Source organism: Carcharhinus amblyrhynchos, chromosome 15 (genome assembly GCF_965287045.1).
Source record: "Carcharhinus amblyrhynchos chromosome 15, sCarAmb.v2.hapA, whole genome shotgun sequence".
NCBI classification, from domain to species: Eukaryota; Metazoa; Chordata; class Chondrichthyes; order Carcharhiniformes; family Carcharhinidae; genus Carcharhinus; species Carcharhinus amblyrhynchos.
Genome location: NC_137338.1, coordinates 20,463,357 through 20,488,018, shown reverse-complemented (window position 1 = coordinate 20,488,018; position 24,662 = coordinate 20,463,357). Strand labels below are relative to the sequence as shown.

At 40.5% G+C, this 24,662-nt stretch overlaps 2 protein-coding genes across 3 annotated transcripts in view; both read left to right on the top strand.

The window, feature by feature from the left end:
* The first annotated feature begins 2,276 nt into the window (after positions 1–2,276).
* On the top strand, positions 2,277–9,141 carry jagn1a (jagunal homolog 1a). Its single transcript, XM_080203546.1, has 3 exons — positions 2,277–2,369; positions 3,687–3,797; positions 5,019–9,141. The coding sequence occupies exons 2-3, from the start codon at positions 3,709–3,711 to the stop codon at positions 5,479–5,481; spliced, it is 552 nt and encodes a 183-aa protein (XP_080059672.1). The 5' UTR covers positions 2,277–2,369; positions 3,687–3,708; the 3' UTR covers positions 5,482–9,141.
* A 3,198-nt stretch (positions 9,142–12,339) lies between these two features.
* The window catches only part of adgrg7.1 (adhesion G protein-coupled receptor G7, tandem duplicate 1), a 41,993-nt gene continuing 29,670 nt past the window's right edge, over positions 12,340–24,662 (top strand). For both annotated transcript variants that reach the window (XM_080203226.1, XM_080203224.1), the window contains exons 1-4: positions 12,340–12,453; positions 22,264–22,392; positions 22,614–22,730; positions 23,908–24,017. In XM_080203226.1, coding sequence (XP_080059352.1) covers positions 12,345–12,453; positions 22,264–22,392; positions 22,614–22,730; positions 23,908–24,017 — 465 coding nt within the window. In that variant the 5' untranslated portion in view covers positions 12,340–12,344. The remainder of the gene's footprint in view (positions 12,454–22,263; positions 22,393–22,613; positions 22,731–23,907; positions 24,018–24,662) is intronic.

The window sequence follows — 24,662 nt, the reverse complement described above, 5'->3', positions numbered from 1 at the left end:
CTCCTCTGCACTCTTTCAACTTTATTAATATCCTTCCAATAATTAGGCGACTAAAACTGCACACAATACCCTAAATTCGGCCTCACCATAACATTCCAACTCTTATACTGAATACTTTGGTTTATAAAGGCCAATGTACCAAAAGCACTCTTTACGACTTTATCTACCTGCAACACCACTTTTAGGGAATTATGTATCTATATTCCCAGATTCCTCTGTTCTACTGCACTCTTCAGTGTCCTACCATTTACCTTGTATGTTCTACCTTGGTTTGTCCTTCCAAAGTGCAATACCTCACACTTGTCTGCATTAAACGCTGTGAAGTTATTTTGTTTAGGGTTTGCCTGGTAGGAATGGTACCATAGGCTATTATTCATAAAAAACATACTTAATTATTTACAGATCTACGTACATCTTGGTACTCTGCATGAGGTTGTACTTCTGCTCCCTACCAGATCTCAGCATCCAAGTCATTTGACATTGTATCCTAGTTACATCAGTGTGTGCATCACTTTCAGGTGCTCCTGATATTAGCCCTTTACTCACCATAAAGTTCTCTGTTTTATCCATAATGAATTAGCTGATTCACTTGTGTGGTATTATTTGAAATTACTAATCTTATGATAAATATTTCAAAGTTGTATTGAAGTAGTCCTATCAATATTTTTCTTGCCACATCTTACATATTTCATAACTGTTTTCAAAGGTAATATCCTAATTTTCGTCAATTGTACTGTTTATTCTCTACTCTTTCAAATGTTCAAAGTCTCGTTTGTTTCAATGACCAAAATTGGAGAAAATAGCTAAGTTTCCAACCGACCAAAGTATGGCAGTCACAGGATAGAACTCTCCAACTCATTTCCTACTGAAACTGGTAATGTAATTTAGTATCTTATGTGCTTTGACGATTGCTGTTCTGCAGTTTCTGACACTTTAGCATGCTATTGATGTGACTGTTTCTTTCAACTTAACCTTCAGTTAATTCATATTGTTCTGCTATTACACCTTTTTGTCTTTCATGCAAAACTGTAAATGTATCCTTATTAAATTTCAGCTATTATTTCTATAGGTGTATAGATTTACTTGGCTTGTTTTCTTTGCCCTGACTGTACCCACCGCTCTCTCCTCTCACATTCCAAACACGCACATTGTTTAATATTGTCTGTGTCAATTTGTGCTGACCTTATGAATACAAATCGTAACATGAGTGATAGTTGAAGATGATTTAGTGTAAGTTAGGACATAATTGTTTTGGATGAACTTGGGTTTAGAGAATGTAGGAGACATCGTTGGAATAGTCAACTCTGAAAGTAACAAAAGCTGTTTCAGTAATGAGCTGAGGCAAGGGTGGGTTCAGACAATATTACGGAAAGTGAAATTAAGTTGTCCAGTAATGCTGCAGATGTGAGGTTGGAAGTTCATCTCAAGATTAAATATGACACCAAGTCTTGAACAGTGTGCATCAGTGTCACACAGCAGGCAGGGAATGGAAGAGAGTTTATTGCTAGGGATTGGGTCTCTGGCCTTTCCAATAGGGTGGCTTTGGTCTTTACAATATTAATTTGGAGGTAATTTCTGTGCAATCAGTACTAATTTAACAATGACTAAAGTCTGAAAGAAGGCAGCTGTACAGTTCAAAGTTTATTTCCAATAGTGATAATTAAGGAGTTTCAAACCATTCAGAATTTAGGTACACTGGACCAGACGTTTCTGGTGAGTATGTGCCATGGAAATTTCACGCAACTGGATATGAAAGCTGAAATCAAAACAGAAACACGCTATGAAGAATCAGCAGGTTTGGCAGTGAAGCTGTAGGTGGCCCAGTGAATTCTGGAAGTTGCAGTTTGTTTTGCTCTGTAAGAGTGAGTACATGAGTAAATCCCCTGGTCAGTGTGGAAGTCATGATGTGGAGATGCCGGCGTTGGACTGGGGTGAACAGTAAGAAGTCTCACAACACCAGGTTAAAGTCCAACAGGTTTGTTCGCTAGCAAACGCCACTAGCTTTCGGGGCTTTTCCCCTTCGCCAGGTGAGACGTCTTACAATGCGGAAGCTCAGAAAGCACAGCCAGCACCACGCATGGCAATGGTGAAGAGCAGAGCGGGGATTGGCCCGCTGCTCAAGGGGCAGGGGCCAATCAGAGCCAGCGTGGAGGAGCAGGTGGGTGGGGGGAGCGCCGCGGTGCAGCGTGGGAAGGGTGGCTCGCGCTGAGTCAGTTAGAGCGCGCGGACGGAGACGATCGTGTCGGTGTGAGGCCCGGGGAGCGGCTGGTTATTAACCTGCAGAGCGGATCTTGTCAGTGTGCGGTCCGTGGAGCAGCCGGTAATAAACCCGCGGCCGCTCAGCGCGTTTCCGATTGTTGATGTGGATGGTGGGGATTTACATGAGATGCAGCTCTTTGATAGGACAAATTCCCGGGGGCACGGGGGTTGGTGGTGGTGAAATTGGGGTTGGGGGACGGGATTGGGGCTGAGAGGGGGGGGGAACGGGATTGGGGCTGAGAGGGGGGGGGAACGGGATTGGGGCTGAGAGGGGGGGGGAACGGGATTGGGGCTGAGGGGGGGGAAGGGGGGAACGGGATTGGGGCTGAGGGGGGGGGGAAGGGGGGGAACGGGATTGGGGCTGAGAGGGGGGGAAGGGGGGAACGGGATTGGGGCTGAGGGGGGGGGGAAGGGGGGGAACGGGATTGGGGCTGAGAGGGGGGGAAGGGGGGAACGGGATTGGGGCTGAGAGGGGGGGGAAGGGGGGGAACGGGATTGGGGCTGAGGGGGGGGAACGGGATTGGGGCTGAGAAGGGGGGGAACGGGATTGGGGCTGAGAAGGGGGGGAACGGGATTGGGGCTGAGGGGGGGGAAGGGGGGGAACGGGATTGGGGCTGAGAGGGGGGGGAAGGGGGGGAACGGGATTGGGGCTGAGGGGGGGGAAGGGGGGGAACGGGATTGGGGCTGAGAAGGGGGGAACGGGATTGGGGCTGAGAAGGGGGGAACGGGATTGGGGCTGAGGGGGGGGAAGGGGGGGAACGGGATTGGGGCTGAGAGGGGGGGAAGGGGGGGAACGGGATTGGGGCTGAGAGGGGGGGAAGGGGGGGAACGGGATTGGGGCTGAAAGGGGGGGAACGGGATTGGGGCTGAGAGGGGGGGGAAGGGGGGGAACGGGATTGGGGCTGAGAGGGGGGGGAAGGGGGGGAACGGGATTGGGGCTGGGGGGGGGGAAGGGGATTGGGGCTGAGGGGGGGGAAGGGGATTGGGGCTGAGAGGGGGGGGAAGGGGATTGGGGCTGAGAGGGGGGGGAAGGGGGGAACGGGATTGGGGCTGAGGGGGGGGGAAGGGGGGGAACGGGATTGGGGCTGAGGGGGGGGAACGGGATTGGGGCTGAGAGGGGGGGGAACGGGATTGGGGCTGAGGGGGGGGGAACGGGATTGGGGCTGAGAGGGGGGGGAACGGGATTGGGGCTGAGAAGGGGGGGAACGGGATTGGGGCTGAGGGGGGGGAACAGGATTGGGGATGGGGGGGACTGAATTGGAATGTTTTTATGAAATTTCTTTGCTGTATGGAGGAAATTGAGTGAAATTTAGAGAGGGAATGGGAATTAGATTTACAGAAAGAACTGGAATGTTGTGGAGATCAAGAGTAGCTCAAACCATCCAGATTGACATCAGTCACTTATTTAATGCTCTCATTCCCCATAGACCTAAAAGTTGCTTGTTCACCATGGCATCCCGTGCAGGTCCACGTGCAGCAGGAACAGATGGCAGTGACTTTCATCATCGAGAGAAAGTAGCTTCACACTATCAAATGAGGTAAGTTTTTTTATAACTTGATTATTTGAATCGTATTTGTATAAAAAAAAACAAAATTTGGTGCATATTTCAAGGCAAAATATTTTTAATGCTAGGAATCTGCAATACAAACAAATTTCAGCAATATTTAGTCAAATAGCATCTGTGGAGAGTGAAGTAGTTTAACATTTCAGGTCAATGACCCTTCATCGAGTGGGAATAATTTGTGATTTACAGTTTGTAAGCAAGGAAAAGCCTGGGAAATGAGTGGGAGTGGAGGAAAGAAGAAAACTGAAGAGCGTAAGTGGCATGGGTGGTGATGGTGTAAGAGAAAAGGCATTTGTAAAGAAACAATGTGCATCTGGAAGAAATGTGCAAAAAGCAGCAACAGAACCATTATTAGCATTTGTTTCCTGGAAATAAAATTGGAGAAATGGTTTTGATCTGAAGCTTTTGACAATGTTGAATTTGGAAGGTTATAAAGTGTATAATCAAGCAATGGAGAGAGAGTAGCCATCATTAATTTTGCAGCTGAAAGTTTTCAATTAAGTGTGGGCATTCATTGCTTGTAATTTAAAAGCAAAATACTGGGATTCTGTAATCTGAAACAAAAACCAAAAATGCTGGAAAGTCTCAGCAGGTCTGACAGCATCTGTAGGGAGAGAATAGAGCCAATGTTTTGAGTCTAGATGAGCCTTCGTCAGCGCTGTTTGTATCATTGCTTGTAATTTCATGGTTTGTTGTCTGGTGTGATTAGCTGCTTACTGCCATTGCTGCTGCATACCTGGGAATCCCATTTGACTTGGTGCCAAATTTAAACTGCTGTTTGGAACTGTCAAGTCTACGTCACGGAGACCACTGGACTTTTGTGGACAGTTTGCCACTGACCACAAAACCCAAACAATAAGCTGAAAGTAGAAACCCTTGTTTTACCCAAGTTACTGGTCTTCGAAGGAACTAATGGAGTTTTTATTGAGATTTCTGAGATGTGATCACATACTTCATAAATTTGTCTTTTATGCTCATAGTGCTTAACTTAAATATTTATTTTGACCATCTTTCCTGCAGAAATTCAACATATAAGTATGGGAAGCAGTGGGAAAAATCCACAAGCCGATGTTTAATAGTCCATAGGATGGTAATCGGGTATTCCACTGCGCACATTTGTATATCAGAATCTCAAATGCTTATCTGTAGAGGTCAAAATAAATTTAACATTGTATTTGTCTTTTTCAATTCCAGCGTAACTCTGAAGTCTGAGATCAAGAAGCTGATAATTGCTCACTTGGTGATCTGGACACTGCTCACTCTTCAGGTTATTGTCAGTCACATGAAATTGGTGTCACATGACCTGATAGCAATGCCATACCAATGGGAATACCCGTACCTCTTGAGCATCATACCATCTATCTTCGGCTTCATAGCTTTTCCTCGTAACAACATCAGTTATCTTGTGCTTTCCATGATCAGCGCAGGGCTCTTCTCCATTGCCCCTCTTATTTATGGTACTATGGAAATGTTTCCCATGGCACAGCAGCTCTACCGGCATGGCAAGGCGTACCGCTTTATCTTTGGCTTTTCTGCTGTAGCAGTCATGTACTTGGTCTTGGTTATTGCAGTGCAAGTGCATGGCTGGCAGATCTACTACAGCAAAAAATTATTGGACTCTTGGTTTACATCCACACAGGAAAAGAAGAAGAAATAGCCTGCAAAAGAAAATAATCTTTGGATACTGAGAGCTGGTTTATGAGCAATGGTGATTATAATGGGACTGCATCAGTCCAGTAAAAATGAGAAGTTCAGAGCTTAAATACTACAGATTTATTTGTGTCCACTGTTTTTGTTCTTACTTCCATCTTTCTACCCTAGTGCATTTGCTTCCACACAAAGTAACCAGCAGTGGTAAGTTCTCCCCCAAGACATCTGATGTTACACCGCACTGTAGATGTCAGTTCGATGCTTGATATTGCTTTTTAAAAATTATGTCGCAGTGTCACTAAGCTACTGGCAAATGCAAAATTAAGAGGTGCTTTTCGAAGTCTAAGATATGTTTGTATTTCCTCTTGATACACTGGTTGGCCTAGCTTGTGATTTTCAAAAGGGGAATCAAATGGATTAACTTTGTGAAATACTGCTGTAAGATTAAATATTTTTACATCATTTAGTTTTGCTAACTTAATTAAACGTAAGGTGTGGATGGTAGACCAAACAGTCTACTGGGGCTCGATTTACTTGTGCACACGGTATTTAAATAAATCATAATCAGGGATAAAATGCTGAGACCAACAAGATTGCTTCAATCCTTGAAGATCAAGCCATTTATTTTAACTTTTAGCATGAAAACTTCCCAAATTGATTGAGCTGTTTAGTTGAAATATTTGTGCCAACATAGTTAAAAGAAGTTAACAACTTTCTGTCAATGATTTCTTTAAAGACAAAAATTAATCTTTTTTTGATAGTACCTTACATGGGTTTGAGTTGCATTATACAACTCTTCATTTTGGACTTGGTCCTGTTCGTTGTGCAGTCTTAATGTTTTGCTATAATGTGTATAAAACCATCTGTATATTTTGGAGCTCATGATCTTAAAATGTAACATACATACACGAGCCAGTGTTTTGTGCCTCTTTTTAAAAAAAAATCAATGTTTTGAGCTCAGTACTCTATATTTCCTGCAATCAGCACTAGTGTTGTTGAAGTTGGTTGATTATGTATATACAAAATACATTAGGATGGCAAATCTTAATATATGTAATACAAATGTGACATTCTTTGGCCTCTGAGAGCTGCAAAAGCTGTCAGTCTATCTGAAATTATTCCATAACACAAATGCTTACATAACGGTAATAATGCTGCACAACAGTGATCTTAATTCCACTGGCAGGTTGTAACCTGGCTTAATAAATTGAGCTGGATCCCTGCTTCATGTTCAATCAAAGTTAGGCAGGAACTTTTTTTTATGGAGAAGGCAAGAATTTTAGCAATACAAAAGCTGCTGTGATGGAGGACTAGATAATTGTGGGGAGCATGTGTTGGGCTTTAGTTGTAGATTTGGCTTTAAGTCTGGGAGCTTCACATTGAGCTGCAGGAAAAATGAAAACTATGAAAACGTTAAACTTGGTTCGTTCTAACTTGAGCAAAGTCCGTATTTTATTCTCAAATGGGAGTTGGTTCAATTTTTATTCTGATTTTCACCATTTTGTTTGCTGCAATGACAATAATTAGGTACAACACTTCATTCATTGTTCTGTCATGGTGTAACACAATTTAGTGGGCTTATGGTATAAACAGTGTAACTTGTCCAAGATCAATATGGTATGTGTTTTGTGCTTTGAATAAAATTGCATCATCACACAGACTTTGTAAATATCATTTATCACTTTGTCTTTACCACTTTACAAATGTTTAATTGGATAGACGATTACTCTTGCAAAACAAATTAATACATTTTCAACTCTTGTACAGTAACTTCTTATAACCTGTTGTAACAAACTTGCCGTCTTTAATTTGCTCCCACCAACTTGAAAGAAATTCAAATTCAGATTTCAATATTGTACTCCTAATGAGAACAAATTACTTTCCCATTCTCTGATTTGTAGTAATATTTTACTACAAATACAATGCTTGATCTTGCTGCATTATGGTCTCAAATCTATTAAATGGAGCCGATAATATTGATAAGTTAGAGAAATCGTACAGTTTTAGTTATTGCCATAATCGAATAAATGTTGAAGTTCCTAAACTCTCCCTTCAATATACATTATAAATTGCATTTCTTGAAGCCTCTTTCCTTTTAGTTTGAAGATTTATCTACATTGCAAATTTTCAGCAGCATACTTTTTTTACATTTTGTTATGCATTTTCCAGACATCATAGGTTTGGTCCTGGTTCCCTCAATAACAACACATTTAGCAACAAGAAAACAGTATAACTGACTAGAAGCGGGCCTGAGTTAATAGAATGGGAAACTGACAGGTTGTGCTTTAATGCCAGTTTGCCTAGACTTCTTAGGCATTTTATCTTCTGACGTGTGAAGTTGCATTAAAATGGAGAAGGATGCAATTCCTTTGATTGCTCAATTGGCAAAGAAAATGGAACGCAATCGATTGTTTATGGGATAAGATCCCTGTGAAAGTATATCCAAGGAGAAGTGAATATTCTCAGATGAGGAAAGACAAAGGAAACTAGCAAAAATGTTAGACTACCACTACGTAGACAAATCCAGACACAACGCTTGCAGAAGTAGTTTCTATTCCTAAAGTAGAAATAAAACTGTTTTCAACATTTGATACATGTTTAGAAATATAATTTAGAAAAATATTCTGCTACATGTATTCAATCACAGCTGCTGAGACAACTCAACTGAAAATTATATTCCTATTTTGAAGCAGTGACTGTATGTTTCAGAATTTTAAGCTTTGTGAAAGGTAAAATTTTTGTAAAATTTATGTTAACAAAAACATTGGAAGAGAGAATCAGCTAAGGTAGTGGTTTTTGTGTTTAAGAACCGTTTGGAACAACGAGAGTATATGTGCTGAATGATGGTGGTTTATGAGTTCTGCTTCAATTGTGAAGATTTTCAGTTCTCTGGTGCCCAAAGCATAATGTCTTCCATTATTATTTTAAAATGCACATAACTGCACAAAAATAGATGTAAAGTATCTTCACAGATTTAGATTATTTTGTTGTAAATATATTAATACCAGGGGCAGTCTTGCACCTCATTCTTTGTGTGCCGCTGAATAGTGAATGCTAGCAAGCTAGTGGATTGTGATGCGGCCGTGTAACTAAATCTTAACATGTTCTCTTTCCATTTTTATTTTAATGGGTAGGTGCAAAACGTATGGAAGCAATGAAACAAATTTCCAATAGTTGATTTTTACTGTTTTTTTTGTTAAAGATTTTAATTTCTGCGATCGTGGAATAGAAATTCAAAAATGTCTTGCAAAAAGTGAGTTTTTAAATTAATAATTCAAATGGGCTTTAATCCTTGTAACTGAAGTTGCTTATCCTTTAGAAATACTCATCCTCCTCCTAATGGTGCATGTAATATGCTAATTTCTAATGCCTGAATTACTATTGCTTTCACAGTTTGAAAATATATATCGTCTATAAAATTCTTGAAGTACACTATGTAATGCTTTGCTTTGTTATCAATTTATGCTATAAATTGTAGTGAACTGTCACATCTTTCTAAATTTTATACTGCTGTTAGTAAACATGAATATTTTAGTTTCATCTGTTTGGCTGGAATGTATATATACTCTGCCTGTTTATTGAATATATATGTATATATACCATTCACAGGAATGCTCCACTTGTATTTGTTATAAACATGAACAGAAATAAAGCTCGTGTCAAAGTGGGCTTATTGGACCAATGCATTAGGATGCAGTAGTATAGCATGGTAAAGATTACATTTGCTCCTCACAGAAGGTGAGATTAGCTTTCAGTCTGGGCTGCAGATATAGCTCTTGAGCATGTTTGCTCCTCTCCAGCAGAAATTAGTTTCAGCACCATTGATCTGTCATTCATGTGTGATTGTCTTTTGGAGTAAAAAGAATGTCAATTGCATCAGGCAAATTTGGCTTTAAACATGCTACTCTAATTCATAGAATTCCTACTGTGCAGAAGGAGGTCATTCAGCCCATCAAATTTGCACCAATCACAATCCCATTTAGACCCTATCCCCATAACCTCATGCATTTACCCTAGTTAGTCCCCTGACTAACCTGCACATCTTTGGACTTTGGTAATTGATTATTAATATTAATGTCACATGGTTAAGTCTTGGAAATGGAATCACCAACACAAGACCTGCTTTGTGGGCAAAAGGCATTGTGCCTTTTTTTGGAATGAACAGTTGGGAAATAATAGCTTCCTAGTGCATTCTCCGTGGCAGCGCCACTTCCAGTCCAAGCCGAATTGCTAACGTATGAGCTCCCTTTTAGTTACCTTTTAAAATTTGTCATTCTTGCCTGATGTGTGCAAGACAAAGCTTTGACAATATGTCTTAACTATTCAGCAACAATTGATACTGAAATAATCTTGCAAGAAGGTGATCCTACTGCAAATTAACAATTTTTTCAGTCATTTCTGGCCAGCCTATTGTATAGAAGTAGAAATACTTCAAAAAAAAACAGGAGATGAAAGGGGTATATTTAGTTCTGCTACTGTCTTGGTGATGACTATATCACAGCACCTGTGGAGAAAGAGTTAATGTTTCCGGTGAATGATCCTTCATCAGAATGATAAAGTTAGAAATGTGAATAGTTCCTCTTGTCAAGTACTACCTGACTTGATGTTTCCAGCCTTTTCTGTTAGTGCAGTAGCTGGAAATTTGATGTGTTTTGCTTTTTGCCAAATGAGTCCAATGCTTTCTTTCTCACATTTCATTCTCTTCAGTTTAAAAAACACAGTCCATGTCCTTTCCTGCACAAAGTTCTGCTCATGTATAACCCATATGCCTGTTGACTTGCATTGATACCCAATGCTTCAAATTTAAAACTTGCGTCTTGTGGTTAAAACGCATGATTTGCCTCTCCAGCTTTATTCAGTCTAGCCTAATAAACATTCCTGAATTCTGACTATGGCCTCTTGTGCACCCTTTCTCCTTTCAAGCCATCACTGGGAGTTGCACCTTCAGGTGCCAAAGGCTGAGACTTTAGAATTTCCACCCTAAACCCGTCTATCTCTTCACCTCCCTCCTTTTAAGATCACTTATTCCTGGTATCTTGAAATAATTCCTAACGTGTTCTTCCTTAGGCAGTTTGATTTTTTTCCCTCAGTTGAAATTTTCCATATCCTTCAGAATTCTTTTCAACTAATTTCTCTTTAGCCTGATTTCCAGTTCTAGTGCTCAACAGGTGAAACAGACACAATGGTGAAAAGACATTCCTTTTTCTTTTCCTTGGACATCAAATAGGATTGAGAATGACTTGCTTCACTGTTTTGATGGGTTCTGAGTTGGCAGATCATACATGATCTGCAGACTCTGCCACATATGGAACAGATAGTGTTTGCAGCGTTGGGAATATGAGTTCTTTGGAGGTTTGTGCTTGCCCTCCAACACCTTAATTTCACATTTACATGTTCCTGATTAAATGCCTGTGTTTTGGTGCCTTCCCAAATGAACCTCCTCCATGATGAGTTAATCGGTATGTGTGAACTTTTTAGGGAAGCTTTAAAAACATTCGTAGAATCCCTTCAGTGCAGGAGGCCATTCGGCTCATTGAGCGTACCAACCACTATCCCATCCAAGCTCTATTCCTGTAACCCTGTGTATTTACCCTGCTAATCCCCTGACACTAGGATCAATTTACCACGGCCTATTAACCTAACTCTCTCACCTTTGGACTGTGGGAGGAAATCGGAACACTCAGACATGTGGAAAATGTGAACATATGGGACTCACTGACATGTGGAAAATGTGCAAAATCCACACAGTGATCTGAGGCTGGAATTCAACCCGGGTCCCTGGCACTGAGGCATCAGTGCTAACCACTGTGCTGCCATGCTGACCACTCCTGAAGTATTTTTGCTGTCCTGAGAGTCTCCGGCCTTGATCAAGTTCTGAGTAGAGCAGTTGCTTCTGGAATCTAGTGTCAGGCATTCAAATGACATCTTGCCCAGTGGAGCTGGTTTTGTGACTCTTGCATCAGTGCCATGCAAGATGATGCTGCTACTCGCTTTGAAGGGCATTGCAAACTTTTCCAGTGTTTTGAATGCTATTTTTAAATTGTCTAGAACTTGCAGGGATAGATTCTGCCGTTTTTGCTGCTGTGCGTTATGGTATAGTGCTTCCCTCCAGAGTTAGATTGGGATTTGACGCCCCCTATCTGCCAAGCAGAAATCACTTTGACGTGGTATTACAATGCCCTTTGAAAGGGCTGGAATCAAAATGTTTGACAAATATGAAGGTATCTGATTTACAAATGATAGTAATAGTTTGAAGCAGAATATAATTGAACTACAAATGCATTACATGAACTTGTTCTATAGGCTGAATAAATGATGTCATAAAACCTATTTTAGAAAAATATTTTCAGATTTAAAGATTTTTCATCAAATTCTGAGGTAAAATTAGTAAAGATGCCACGTATTAATAATTCCAGTTTAGTTCTGGTTTAAATTCAGGCTATTAGATACTGTTGATTGAGATTATTAGCAAACTATTAGATTTGTGTAAAGAATGGTTGAAACAGCCACACAACTCATCCTGACATTCTTATTTGTTGCTGGACCAAATACCAAGGTTAATATTTCACTGCTGATGGATGACTGTACAGAGTTGATGTTTATGAAGCATGCTCCAATTTTATTTTTTCTCATTACACAAAATGGATATTGTGAAGTAATCTGAATGTACGTGTTCCTGTGCATATTTTAACATGGTTACAGTTTACATTTCTCTTTCCATTTACATTAATATAACCAGCTGTAACTCAAGAATTGGAGGGGAAGTGATGCAGTTAATGTGTAACAGGACTTACGAGAAACAGCTTGTAGCTCCACTTAATAACTCGCTTATTAAAGAAAGCCAGTTACACGGTGAGAACAAGGATCAACATGCCTAGTGTAAAGTGTGACCGCAAGGTGCTAGTTGGTGTTCTCTGTAGCCTTATTACCACAGGAATTTTGGGTGCTTTCTGGCAGGTTGTGTGCAAATTTAAGTCAGGTAAGAAGTACAGGTGCTTTGTTTTTTCTGACTAATTTTTCCCCTATCTGTGCTGCTTGAAATTGCTGAGTCATGCTGGGGGACAGTTGTATAGATGTCACTATCCTCCTGCCATACTTGGATTTATTGTTGAGTAACCATGGGTGACCTTTTGCGTTGCAGATGGGTTGAAGAGCTGCTTCTCACTTTTTAGATACCTCCCCAGAGATCATAATGGAGGAAGTGAGGGCAAAGCAGAAACAGCTGCCCTTGTAGGGGTGTGCTGAAGTTTAAGATGAAGTAGCCCTGGACAGAGATGCCTGAAAGGGTTGGCAACACCGTTAGGACCTGGGTTCAATGCTAGAAGAAGTCCAATGATGGTAGCAAATACAACACCTCTATTCATGAAAGAAGGCAAACAGGAAACTATAGGCCAGGTAGCTTAGCATCTGTCATTGGGAAAATGCTGGAATCCATCACTAATGAATTAGTGGCAGGACACTGAGCATAGTCAACATGGTTTTATGAAAGGTTGCTGCATTTATTACCATTCTTTGATTTAACAAGCAGGATGGATAAAAGGAAACCAGTGGATTAATGCATTTTGTTGTGTTTATGCCTCTGAGATATGCAGAAAGGGCATACATGCTTCAATGTATGCAAGAGTTTTACTAGAATGCTTCAATTGAGAGCTTCAAGTTTCTAAGTGTCTAGATCACCAACAACCTGTCCTGGTCTCTCCATGCAGACACTATAATTAAGAAAGCCCACCATTGCCTCTACTTTCTCAGGAGGCGAAAGAAATTTGGCATGTCTGCTACAACTCCCTCATTTTTACAGATGCACCACAGGAAGCAGCCTTTCTGGTTGTATCATAACTTGGTATGGCTCCTGCTCTGAACAATACCACATGAAACTACAAAAGGTCACGTATGTAGTCCATACCATCAGGCAAACCAACCTCCGATCCATTGACTCTGTCTACACTTGCTGCTGCATCAGAAAAGCAGCTAGCATAATTAAAGACTCCACGCAGCGCGGATCTACTTTTTTTTCCACCTTCTTCCATTGGGAAAAAGATAAGTCTGGGTTCGAGTACCAACAAGTTCAAAAACAGCTTCTTCCCTGCTGCCTTTACACTTTTAAATGGACCTACCTTATATTAAGTTGATCTTTCTCTACAAAAGTATGACAATATTACATTCTGTGCCCTCTCATTTCCTTCTCCCCTATATACTACATGACTATGCTTTGTTTATATATTTAAAAAAAAAATTCCCATGACAGTAAATCAAATCTAAAGAGTCTGATTTCATTCTTCCAACTTTGAGCTATTGTTCCTGTTTCTTGGTAAATGCAACCAGACTTACTAATAAATAGCGCACAGTGAACCGTTAATGGATACATAACCAAACAATTGAACAACTAAATACCACATCTTTTCTCCTGTGTAAAGCTAAAATACGTACTTTAAATTAAACTATCATAAACAAACATACATCAAATCATTTCTTGGGGACTGGAGTGTCCGTTTACTCATTTTTCACAGACTATGGGGTGGCACAGGGGTGAGCACTGCTGCTTCTCAGGGACTGGGGTTCGATTTCCAGCTTAGGTCACTGTGTGTGGAGTTTGCACATTCTCCCTGTGTCTAAATGGGCTTCCTCCAGGTGCTTCAGTTTCCTCCCATAATCTAAAAGGCATGGGTAAGTTGCATTGAACTGAACAGGTGCCAGACTGATGACTAAGGGAATTTTACAGTAATTTCATTGAAGTGTTAATGTAAGCCTTACTTGTGACTAATAAATAAACTTTATTTTTTCTGTACTTAAGGTCACCGATGACGACACAGGTCTATTAATTTATAATTGTGGTTTTGCATGATCATGGAAAGAAATGATCAACATTGCAGTTGCTCAACAGAAAATGAAATTCATCCTCCTAATCACTGGCCTTAAAATAACTGTTCTGCTTGATACTGAGTGATTTGCATTACATGATGTTTGTCATCCAACAGATGAGCATTGGTATCTTAGGTCCAGATAGAAATTATGCAAGTCTGTGATGGCAATTTGGCCATTTAGTATGAATCCAGTCTCCGACTTCAAATCCTAGTCCCGTGCACCTCTTCACCGTCAAAGTACGCTTTTGTTTATCTTGCTTTCTTCTGCTTTGGTTCTGACGTTCTTGTTGGATGGTGGTTATCGCTTAAGAATGGTCAGTAGCAGATGAGAATTGTGACCTCATTAGTCTTTCCAGTGGAATGGATCAACGTGACAAGGAAGGATTGTTCTTTTTCCCCTTTTGACATGCTAGCTCACAATCTTTATCACTATCATAGTTTGACAGCAACATTCGATTGTGACTCTGTCACGCTCTCCAATGGTGGTGGATTCTGTGACTTGCTAGGAACTCTAAAGTGATTGGAAACATTGGAGTCAATTGCAAGCTTCCAAGGAGCTCCATTTTACAACAACTTGTTTAAAATGTCGTTGACTGAAATGGTTATGAAATTTGTTGCAGCATTTTCTATCTAGATCATGAAGAAAAAGCAAAATTGTTGCCTGCTAAATGCTCCATAAATGGCTACTTAAAGTTGATGCCATAGTGCTGTTGGCCATGTGTGCAACACTGTGACAATCTTCATAGTTTCTAATAAATTCTTCTGTGACAATCCATTGCTGGCCCCCCTGACTGCTTTGTGGGATCGTTGTTTTATCTTAACCACCAGGTGTCCTCATGGCCAAGAGGCATCATGCATCTCATGCATCTTGCCATAACACGAGAGAAAACTGCTCAAGATCTCATGCGACACAGCTGTCATCAAAGGATGTGCACACTCTGCAGTATGGGATCAGTTCTTCCTCAATTTTCAGGTACTGACTGACTTTCTGAAGTATGCTTTCTGTCGCTGATTCTTCCTTTAAACTCATCTCGTCCAACAAGATTCACAGTTACGTGTGAAATCACTGTGTTCTTACAGTCTTCAATGTCGCAAGTTACTTCACTATCGCTACCACTGTGTGATAGTAATGCAACTAAGCATGTAAGCTACTTGGTTGTACAAATCTGCACAATACTCTACCTCCAAGTTGTAGTGATGAAGATGATCTGACCATTTGAGGTTGACCAGATCCTGACATGACTAACATGATAGTCAGCATTTGGTGATCAGTGCAGAAAATGAACTTTCTGCCATAGAGATGCATGTGTCACTGTTCACAAGCATAGATGCAGGCTCATGCTTCCTCCTCTCCGGTACAGTATTTGTGCTCGGTTTCTGGCAATAGGCATGATACATAAGTTTATTTTTTTCCAATGCACTGAGACAACAGCAGCTATCACAATCTCTAATCCCTATGTTGTGACATACATTTCCATGTGTGGATTGAAATGCATGAGAATAGTGGAGTTGGTATCTTTGCCTTTAACCTGTCAAATGCTGTTTGTAAAGTACAGTTTGTTTATTGGTCACAGGTAGGCTTACATTAACACCGCGATTAAGTTATTGTGAAAATTCCGTCTGTCATATTCTGGTGCCTGTTTGGGTACACAGAATTTATCATAGCCAATGCACCTAATCAGCACATCTTTTGTACTGTGGGAGGAATCCTGGAGGAAACCCATGTAGACATGGGGAGGAAGTGCAGACACCGTACAGACAGTGACCCAAGCTGGGAATTGAACCCGGGTCCCTGGTACTGTGAGGCAGCAGTGCTTGCCACTGCACTGCCCCAGTGATGCTTTTAGTCCTTCAATTGTAGGAAGTGGATATTCATGGGGAATGATGACTTGTTGACCAGCACAATATTGACACACAGACTAATGAAAGGACTAGATTTAATATCCATGATGATGAGTGATTTCTCTCAATGATACCATCTGGTTCGAGTCACTTCAGTTCCTGTGATACTTAAACGCAGATTACAAATAGCAATTAACTCTACCTCTTAATCTTCTCAAATCCAATAAATGAGGAAGGACACTGTTGGATATGGTCTGTGTTATCAATCGCAATGTTTGCTCTGGTGAGTCATCAAGTTTGAAGCAAAGCTTATCAAAACAATTTAGCCTCATGAGGCTTTTGTCTTTGACTGTATAGAACGTGAACATGTCTGGGCTGAAGTTTTTGTCACACACTGGAACCATGGTCATCCCCAAAGCCAGGATAATGAAGACATCATAAGCTTGAAGGATTGTTGGTGTGAAAAAAAGTTGCAAAAAAAATCAAATGGTAGAATTTGTTGTTCAGTATAGATACCAACATTGATGAGGAATAACACTAAAATGCCCATGGTCTCAACTGGGCATTCTTTAAAAAAGCCAGATGTTCTACCATCTATGATGGTGTGCACACACTGCCCCTCACTCTCAGGAAGAGACACCTCCACATGCTGAACCAATCAAATCCTCTCTTTCAATGACCTGCACACCTGAGCAAAGTGGTTCCCCTTTAGGCATGAACTGCAACTTTTTTCTCTCGAGCTGGACGTGGTTTTGTGTCTTGATGAATATTTTGGGAGTATTTCTGAAAGTTTTTTTGTTTTGGTAGGTTCTCTGGCATCCCTGGTGGAATGTATAAATCGTTACACTTCTCTTTGGCTGTGTTTTATTTGTAAATGTATCTTCTGTGAGCTGCCTGAATATTCTTTGGCCTTCTGCTCCAAGACAATGTACAAGTATCACCTTTTTACCAGAAGTGTGTTACAAAGATAAGTTAACACACTTGAGTGGTTTAATAGCATAAATGAAATTCCAAAGGTTTGTTTTTGACTTTGAACCCAATTGTTCTGTTATACCTTTGAACCTTTACATCAGCTACTTATATAATTTTGAATTGACAAAATGAAATGGTCAAAGTATATTAGAATAACATTAAGATATCCTATAGATAAAAGGAAAATGAAGGTGGGGTACTTCCACTAATGCATGCACATGAAAAACTTTTAGATAATGATCTTTCTCTTCACCCTAGCTATGACTGTAACACTACATGCTGCACTGTCTCGTTTCCTTCTCTATGAACGGTATGCTTTGTATAGCATTGCAAGAAACAATACTTTTCACTATGTTAATAGATGTGACAATAATAAATCAAATCAAATGTGTGAGGTTACAGTGATATAGCAGGGAGTAGGCCTGGGTAAGATGTTCTGTTGAAGGGTCGATGTAAACTTTCCTTCTACACTGTAGGGATTCTGTGTTCCTATTTTTGAAAAGTAGCAGATCCTATTCAATTTGGGCCATTTTTTTTTCTCATTTGTTAATTTAGTTCCTACATGCTGCAGAAGGTGCACTTTGATGTTTGGTGATTAAATATCTTTTAATTTCCCTATCTCAAACTCTACAGCCCTCCAAAAACACCCTTTATCTGCATCTTTCTACTTCTGGTTTCTTGTGATTCTTTGCTTCTCATCATCTCACCACTGGTGACTGTACTTTCCTCTGCCATAAGCTCTAAGATTCACCCCCTAAACCTCTCCATTTCTTTTTACACCTTTGGGATATTTCTTACAACTTGTCTGCACGAATATCTCCTTACATGACTGAGTGTCAAATTTTGTTTGTCAAACACTCTCGTGATGCTCCTTAAACCATTTTATAATGCTAAAGGTGCCATGCAAATACAAGTTGTTATCCTTACAAAGAAGATAGAAATCGCAAATTACATCATCTTGAGAACAATCAAATGGGGAAAGATAACCTTGTAGCAATGAAAGTAAGAGTCCATCCATTTTAATAAAGCTCTTTATTTCCAGCTAATGAACTTCAACAGAAAACTATGTTAGGGCCCTGGACCAGAATCCAAATTACAATAGGAAGCCAGATTAGACTCCAACATTTTTCTATTTTGGCATAAATGTGAAAATAGAATGCCTCACTCCAAGAATAATTCTATTGACACAAATTAGGGATCTCTAACTGTAAAAACTAACTTGAGCTGCTTCATTGTTAGAGTTATACTTAACTATTACCCATTGAACAATATTTAAAAATGAAAAGAAATAACTCCTTCTAACATCACTATTTCAGTTCCAAATAAGCAATATTCTTCTTAGACTAAAAACCACTTTAAATACAGTGAGCGACCATAAGTATACATGCTATAATGAGTTTTTAGAAAGATTTTGTGGAGGGAGAGCAGCAAGTCAAAGGCCTCTGTCTTCAAAACAAACCCCAGCCAGAAATGAAAGCAGTTTATCCTCTGCTACACACTTTAGCTGCTCCCATTAGCCACATTATCACATGACCTGTCGATCAACATAACCAAAAACCTCAGGGTAAATCTTCCTCTATAAACAAAAATCCATTATCTCTCTCTTTCATAAACTACATAGCTAAAATGAATAGTTATCCTGCTCATTCAACATTTTGAGCTGCACTTCCTCCAGACATGCCAACAGTCTGTAGAAAAAAACTGAACTTTAAACTAGTCCCCTTAAATATAAACATGTGTGTATATATATCTGCAGCAACTATTATCATTGCAACCATTTGAACATTAATGCATTTAAGCACAAAAGTCTCCCCTTTTGACTCAAGACCCAGTATTTGTATAGCATGTGGCATGTGTAAAATATGAGCTGCACTTTAGGTGAGTGAAGGGTCACCCAACAGGGAAGGAGCAGCAAAGGGTTTAAAACTAGCAGGCACTACTCAGGCCAGCAGTCAGAGGGTTTGGGGCTGACCTGTATTCTGTACTGCAAAATGTTGTAAATAAAGGATGATGGTGATGGATGACCAGCCTCAGTAAGGTTATTTCTCTCTGGATAGCCAGAGACTGGCTGTAATGCAAAGGATACACTATGGAACTCGTCAGATCCACTGTGGAAGTTTGAACTTCCACTGCACAACTCTCCAGCTGTCTTTTGAAAATGTCTTGAACTTTGAGTTAGAGTGGGAGACTTTCAGACAATTCCAATTGTGAGAGGAATTTTCTGAGTTTTAGGTGTTCTGACCCTGCACAGAATATTCAGATCAAGACACCAATGGAAGGAGGCTAAGGAGAGGATGAGGCATCCATGGCTGACGAGGGAAGTTAAGGATAGCATAAAAGCAAAAAAAAGCATGAAGTGGCCAGGATTAGTGGGAAGCAGAGGACAACTGAGAAAGAAATAAGAGAGAAGATAATGAAATATGAGTGTAAGCTAGCAAGTAATACTAAAGTAGATAGGAAGAGTTTTTTTCAATATATAAAACATGAGAGAGGCAAAAATAACCATTGGACTACAGATGAATTTCTATTGTGCTCCCAAATAACACACAAAAACCCCTGCCATTGCTGTTCCACTGTCTTCCCTGCTAGGCTCCCTTTCCAATCAACTCTGGCCAGCTCCTCCCTCATGTCTTTGTAGCTACCTTTATTTAATTGTAATACCGTTACATCTGATTCCAGCTTCTTCCTCTCAAACTGCAGGGTAAATTCTATCATATTGTGGTCATTACTCCCTAAGGGGTCCTTCACCTTAAGTTCCCTACATTAAAAAAGCTCCCAAAATAGACAGTAAAATTATGTCATATGAGAGGATGTTTTCACTAATAGGAAAAACTAGAACAGAGGGCACAACCTTAGGCTAAAGGGGTGATCCTTTAGAAAGAGGTGAGGAATTTCTTCAGCCAGAAGGCTATGGAGGCCAGGTCATTAGTGTCTTTAAAACAGAGATAAAACAGGGAATCAGAGGTTATAGGGAAAAAGCAGGAAAATGGGGATGAGCAAAATATCAGCCATGATTGAATGCCGGAGAAGACTCAATGGGCCAAGTGGCCTAATTCTGCTCCTACGTCTTATGGTACAGAGGGCAATACGTCCAAGAAGGGTTGGAAAAACTTGCCAAGAGAGTCAGGAGAACAGGTGAGTGTAGTGGCCATCACTAATGAGAAGGTACTGGGGAAACTGAAAGATTTGAAGGTGGATAAATCACCTGGACTGGATGGACTACATCACACGGTTGTAAAAGAGATAGCTGAGGAGTTGTGGAAGCATTGGTGGTGATCTTTCAGGAATCACTGGAGGCAGGGAGAGTCCCAAAGGACTGGAAAGTAGCTAATGTAACACTGCTGTTTAAGAAAGGAGGGAGGCAGCAGATGGGAAATTATAGGCTGGTTAGCCTGACTTCAGTCATTGGCAAGATTTTAGAGTTGTCTTTATTTATTCGTCACAAGTAAGACTTACATTAATGCTGCACATCCTTCAGACTGTGGGAGGAAACCCTCGCAGACATGGGAGAATGTGCAAATTCCACACAGACAGTAACCCAAACAAGGAATTGAACCTGGGTCCCTGGCACTGTCAGGCAGCAATGCTAACCACTGTGCTACCATGCCGCCTCACCATTAAAGATGAGATTCCGGAGCACTTGGAAGTGCATGATAAAATAGGACTGAATCAGCAGGACTTCATCAAGGAGAGGTCTGACAAATCTGTTAAAGATCTTTGAGGAAATACAAGAAAGTTAGATAAAGGAGAACCAGTGGAGGTGATTTATTTAGATTTCCAGAAGGCCTTTGACAGGGGGCCGCATAAATAAATTAAAAGTCCATGGTGTTAAGGGTAAGGTCCTGACATGGGTAGAGGATTGGCCGACTGGCAGAGGGCAGAGACTAGGGATAAAGGGTTCGTTTTCAGGATGACAACCAGTGACTACTGGTGTGTCTCAGGGGTCAGTGCTGGGACCACAACTTTTCACAATATACATTAACGATTTGGAAGAAGGAACTAAAGGCACTGTTACTAAGTTTGCAGATGATACAAAGATATGTAGAGGGTCAGGCAATATAGAGGAAGCAGGGGGACTGTAGAAGGACTTGGACAGGTTAGGAGAGTGGGCAAAGAAGTGGCAGATAGCATGCAATGTAGAAAAGTGGGAGGTTATGCATTTTGGAAGGAGGAGCGGAGTGTAGTTTATTTTCTAAATGAGAAAATGCTTAGGAAATCAGAAACACAAAGGGACTTGGGAATTATTGTTCAAGATTCTCTTAAGGTTAACGTATAGGTTCAGTCAGCATTTAGGAAGACAAATGCAATGTTAGCATTCATATTGAGAGGACTAGAATACAAGAGCAGTGATGTACTTCTGACGCTGTATAAGGCTCTGGTCAGGCCCCATTTGGAGTATTGTGAGCAGTTTAGACCCCATATCTAAGGAAGGATGTACTGGCCTTGGGAGGGGTCCAGAGGAGGTTCACAAGAATGATCCCTGGAATGAAGAGCTTGTCATATGAAGAACGGTTGAGGGCTCTAGATCTGTACTCGTTGGAGTTTGGAAAGATGAGGGGGTAAGTTGTTGAAACTTACAGGATACTGTGAGGCCTGGATAGAATGGACATGGAGAGGATGTTTCCACTACTAGGAAAAACTAGAACCAGAGAGCATAATCTCTTTCTAAAGGGACGATCCTTTAAAACAGAGATGAGGAGGAATTTCTTCAGCCAGAGAATGGTGAATCTCTGGAACTCTTTGCCACAGAAGGCTGTGGAGGCCAGGTCATTGAGTGTCTTTAAGCCAGAGCAAGATAGACTCTTGATTAAAAAGAGGATCAGATGTTATGGGGAAAAGGCAGGGGAATGGGGAAGAGAAAAATATCAGCCATGATTGAATGGCAGAGGAGACTTGATTCATCGAGTGGCCTAATTCTGCTCCTATGTCTTCTGGTCTTATGACTTAGCAGTGAAGTAAATGGTACTAAAGGCAACAGATATCAAAGGTATTACATTCAAATACCAGGGATATGCGCACAAATATTAAGGTTGTCACCATTTAGTTATTAGGTTCAGTGGCCAAAATCCTTCAGCACATTTCCGTTTTAACTGCTGTATTTTGTTAATTTTTAGGTTCTCTCATAAAACCACCATCAGCCCCATCTGGCAACCCACTGTCATGTTACTGCCTAAACAATGGAACCTGTGAGAATGAAATTTGTGTATGTCCAGATGAATGGAAAGGAGATCACTGCGAGATTGGTCTGTACATCTGTTCTTTCTCTATGTGACAAGTTGACTATGGTGATAAATTACAGACAATTACAATTTAGTAAAAATTGTATTGAACTAACCGTTGGACTATTTAGTGACATACAATAACCAAACATAATTTGAAGACATGGCAATTTTTAACAGTATAAAACCATGACTCATTTTGCTCCTTCACAACCTTACGAAAACTTCATTTGATTTCCTTGCAGCCAATTTCTGTGCAAGAAGTGTGTACAATTCCTCTTGGGGACTGTTTACATTCAATGAAATTTTAGTGGGACAGTATGGCTATTCTAAAGAAGAATGTGAGCCATATACTGTTAATGGTATGTTGATCTCTTGTTTGTGGTATTAACAGGTAGTTTTGGCCAGTATCTTTAGATCAGTAGCAATAGCTCTTTTAGATAAAGATCCCTTTATGTAAAGGCAACCCACTTATATTACATCAGAATATTTGGTTCCCATCTATCAATTGGGGAGGTGGTGGCGTAAACTAGAATCCAGAGACCCAGGGTATTGCTCTGAGGACCCGGGTTTGAATCCCACCATGGCAGATGGTGAAATTTGAATTCAGTAAAAATCTGGAATTAAAAATCTACCATGAAACCATTGTTGATTCTCATAAAAACCCATCTGATACACTAATGTCCTTTAGGGAAGGAAACCTGCTGTCCTTACCTGGTCTGGTCTATGTGTGACTCCAGATCCACAGCAATATAGTTGACTCTCAACTGTCCTCTGATTTGGCGGGCAATTAGGGATAAGCAATAAATGCTGGGCCCAGCCAGAGGCACCCCAATAAGAATGCTATAAAAAAACACACAATAACATTGACAGCAGAACCATCATTGATTTTTCTTCTTCCTGTTGTCAAGAAGAAAGACCTTAATCTTATATAGAGCCTGTGACATCCTCAAGACACCTCAAGCACTGTCAACAAATTCACTTTAGATGTGAATATCATTGCCATGTTTAGGCAGAAATTCATTATGCAATGGATACATGTTGGACAGGCCACCAGGAGAACACCCCTGCTCATCATTGCTTAATGCCCTGAGATCTTTTATGTTCAATTCAACAGACAGAAGAAGTCTTTTGTGAAAGAGCCTGCCTCTAGCAATGTAAAATAAATAAATAAACATGTCAAATGCATTCATACAGCTCTTTTTCTTACAAACACCTCTTTCCATAAGTAGTTGACCCCACATGACCTGCAGTTACTGTGACACCCATGTATATTATCTCCCAAGCCAACTAGAATTTAAATCTCAAAACATTTGTCTGAACTTTAATGCAAATTACATTATAGTAGTGTTTAGGGTTGCAATGTAAGAACACTCATGCAGACACAGTCTAGTATATCAGAAGTACTTCAGACATTCTAAAACAAGACTAGGAAGCATTATTTTTCATATCTCATTCTTAATTATGTTTTCCCCTGACTGTGCCTGCAAGATGCTGTTGAATTGTAAACTTGTTCAAATTCCACTTGTCTCTCAACAGCAAATATTTCAAAAGCGTCACGCTTGTGCATTGAGAAGAATGGGATCCCCAGCCTACAAAATGAGACATTAACAGACTGCAATGAAAGCCTAAGGAACCTCAGAGAGAAGGTACTATTTTATGTCTTGAATCTCCAGTTATTAGTCAGAGCCAAAGCAAAGGAGGAACATTATCTTAAAAGGGGAGAAAAAGGACTTGAGTTAAAAGAGAAGATGGATTACGGCCTTCAAGAAAGCAGCTCAAGGGGAATTAAGGATGGGCAATAAATGTTGGCCTAATCTGCGACACCCACATCCCTTCAACAAAACAAATAAACAAAATTGACACACTTAGGGTGTGTCAAATATTGATATTATCCTTCCTTAACTAGAGAACGGCTTAATTTATTCTTATGTACATGGAGCTGGTGATTTCATCATCTAGATACTTTAATTATCAATCTTATCATTCCCAGAAAATGTATAAAAACATCTCTGAAATAAATAAGAATGCTATAAAAATTCACACAATAACGTTGACATATGACAGCAGAACCATCATCGATTTTTCTTCTTCCTGTTGTCAAGAAGCACGATGGCACAGTGGTTAGCACTGCTGCCTCACAGGGCCGGGGACCCAGGTTCGATTCCCAGCATGGTTCACTCTCTGTGTGGAGTCTGTGGTTCTCCCGGTGTCTGCGTGAGCTTTCTCCGGGTGCTCCGGTTTCCTCCACAGTCTGAAAGACATGCTGGTTAGATGCATTGGCCGCGCTAAAT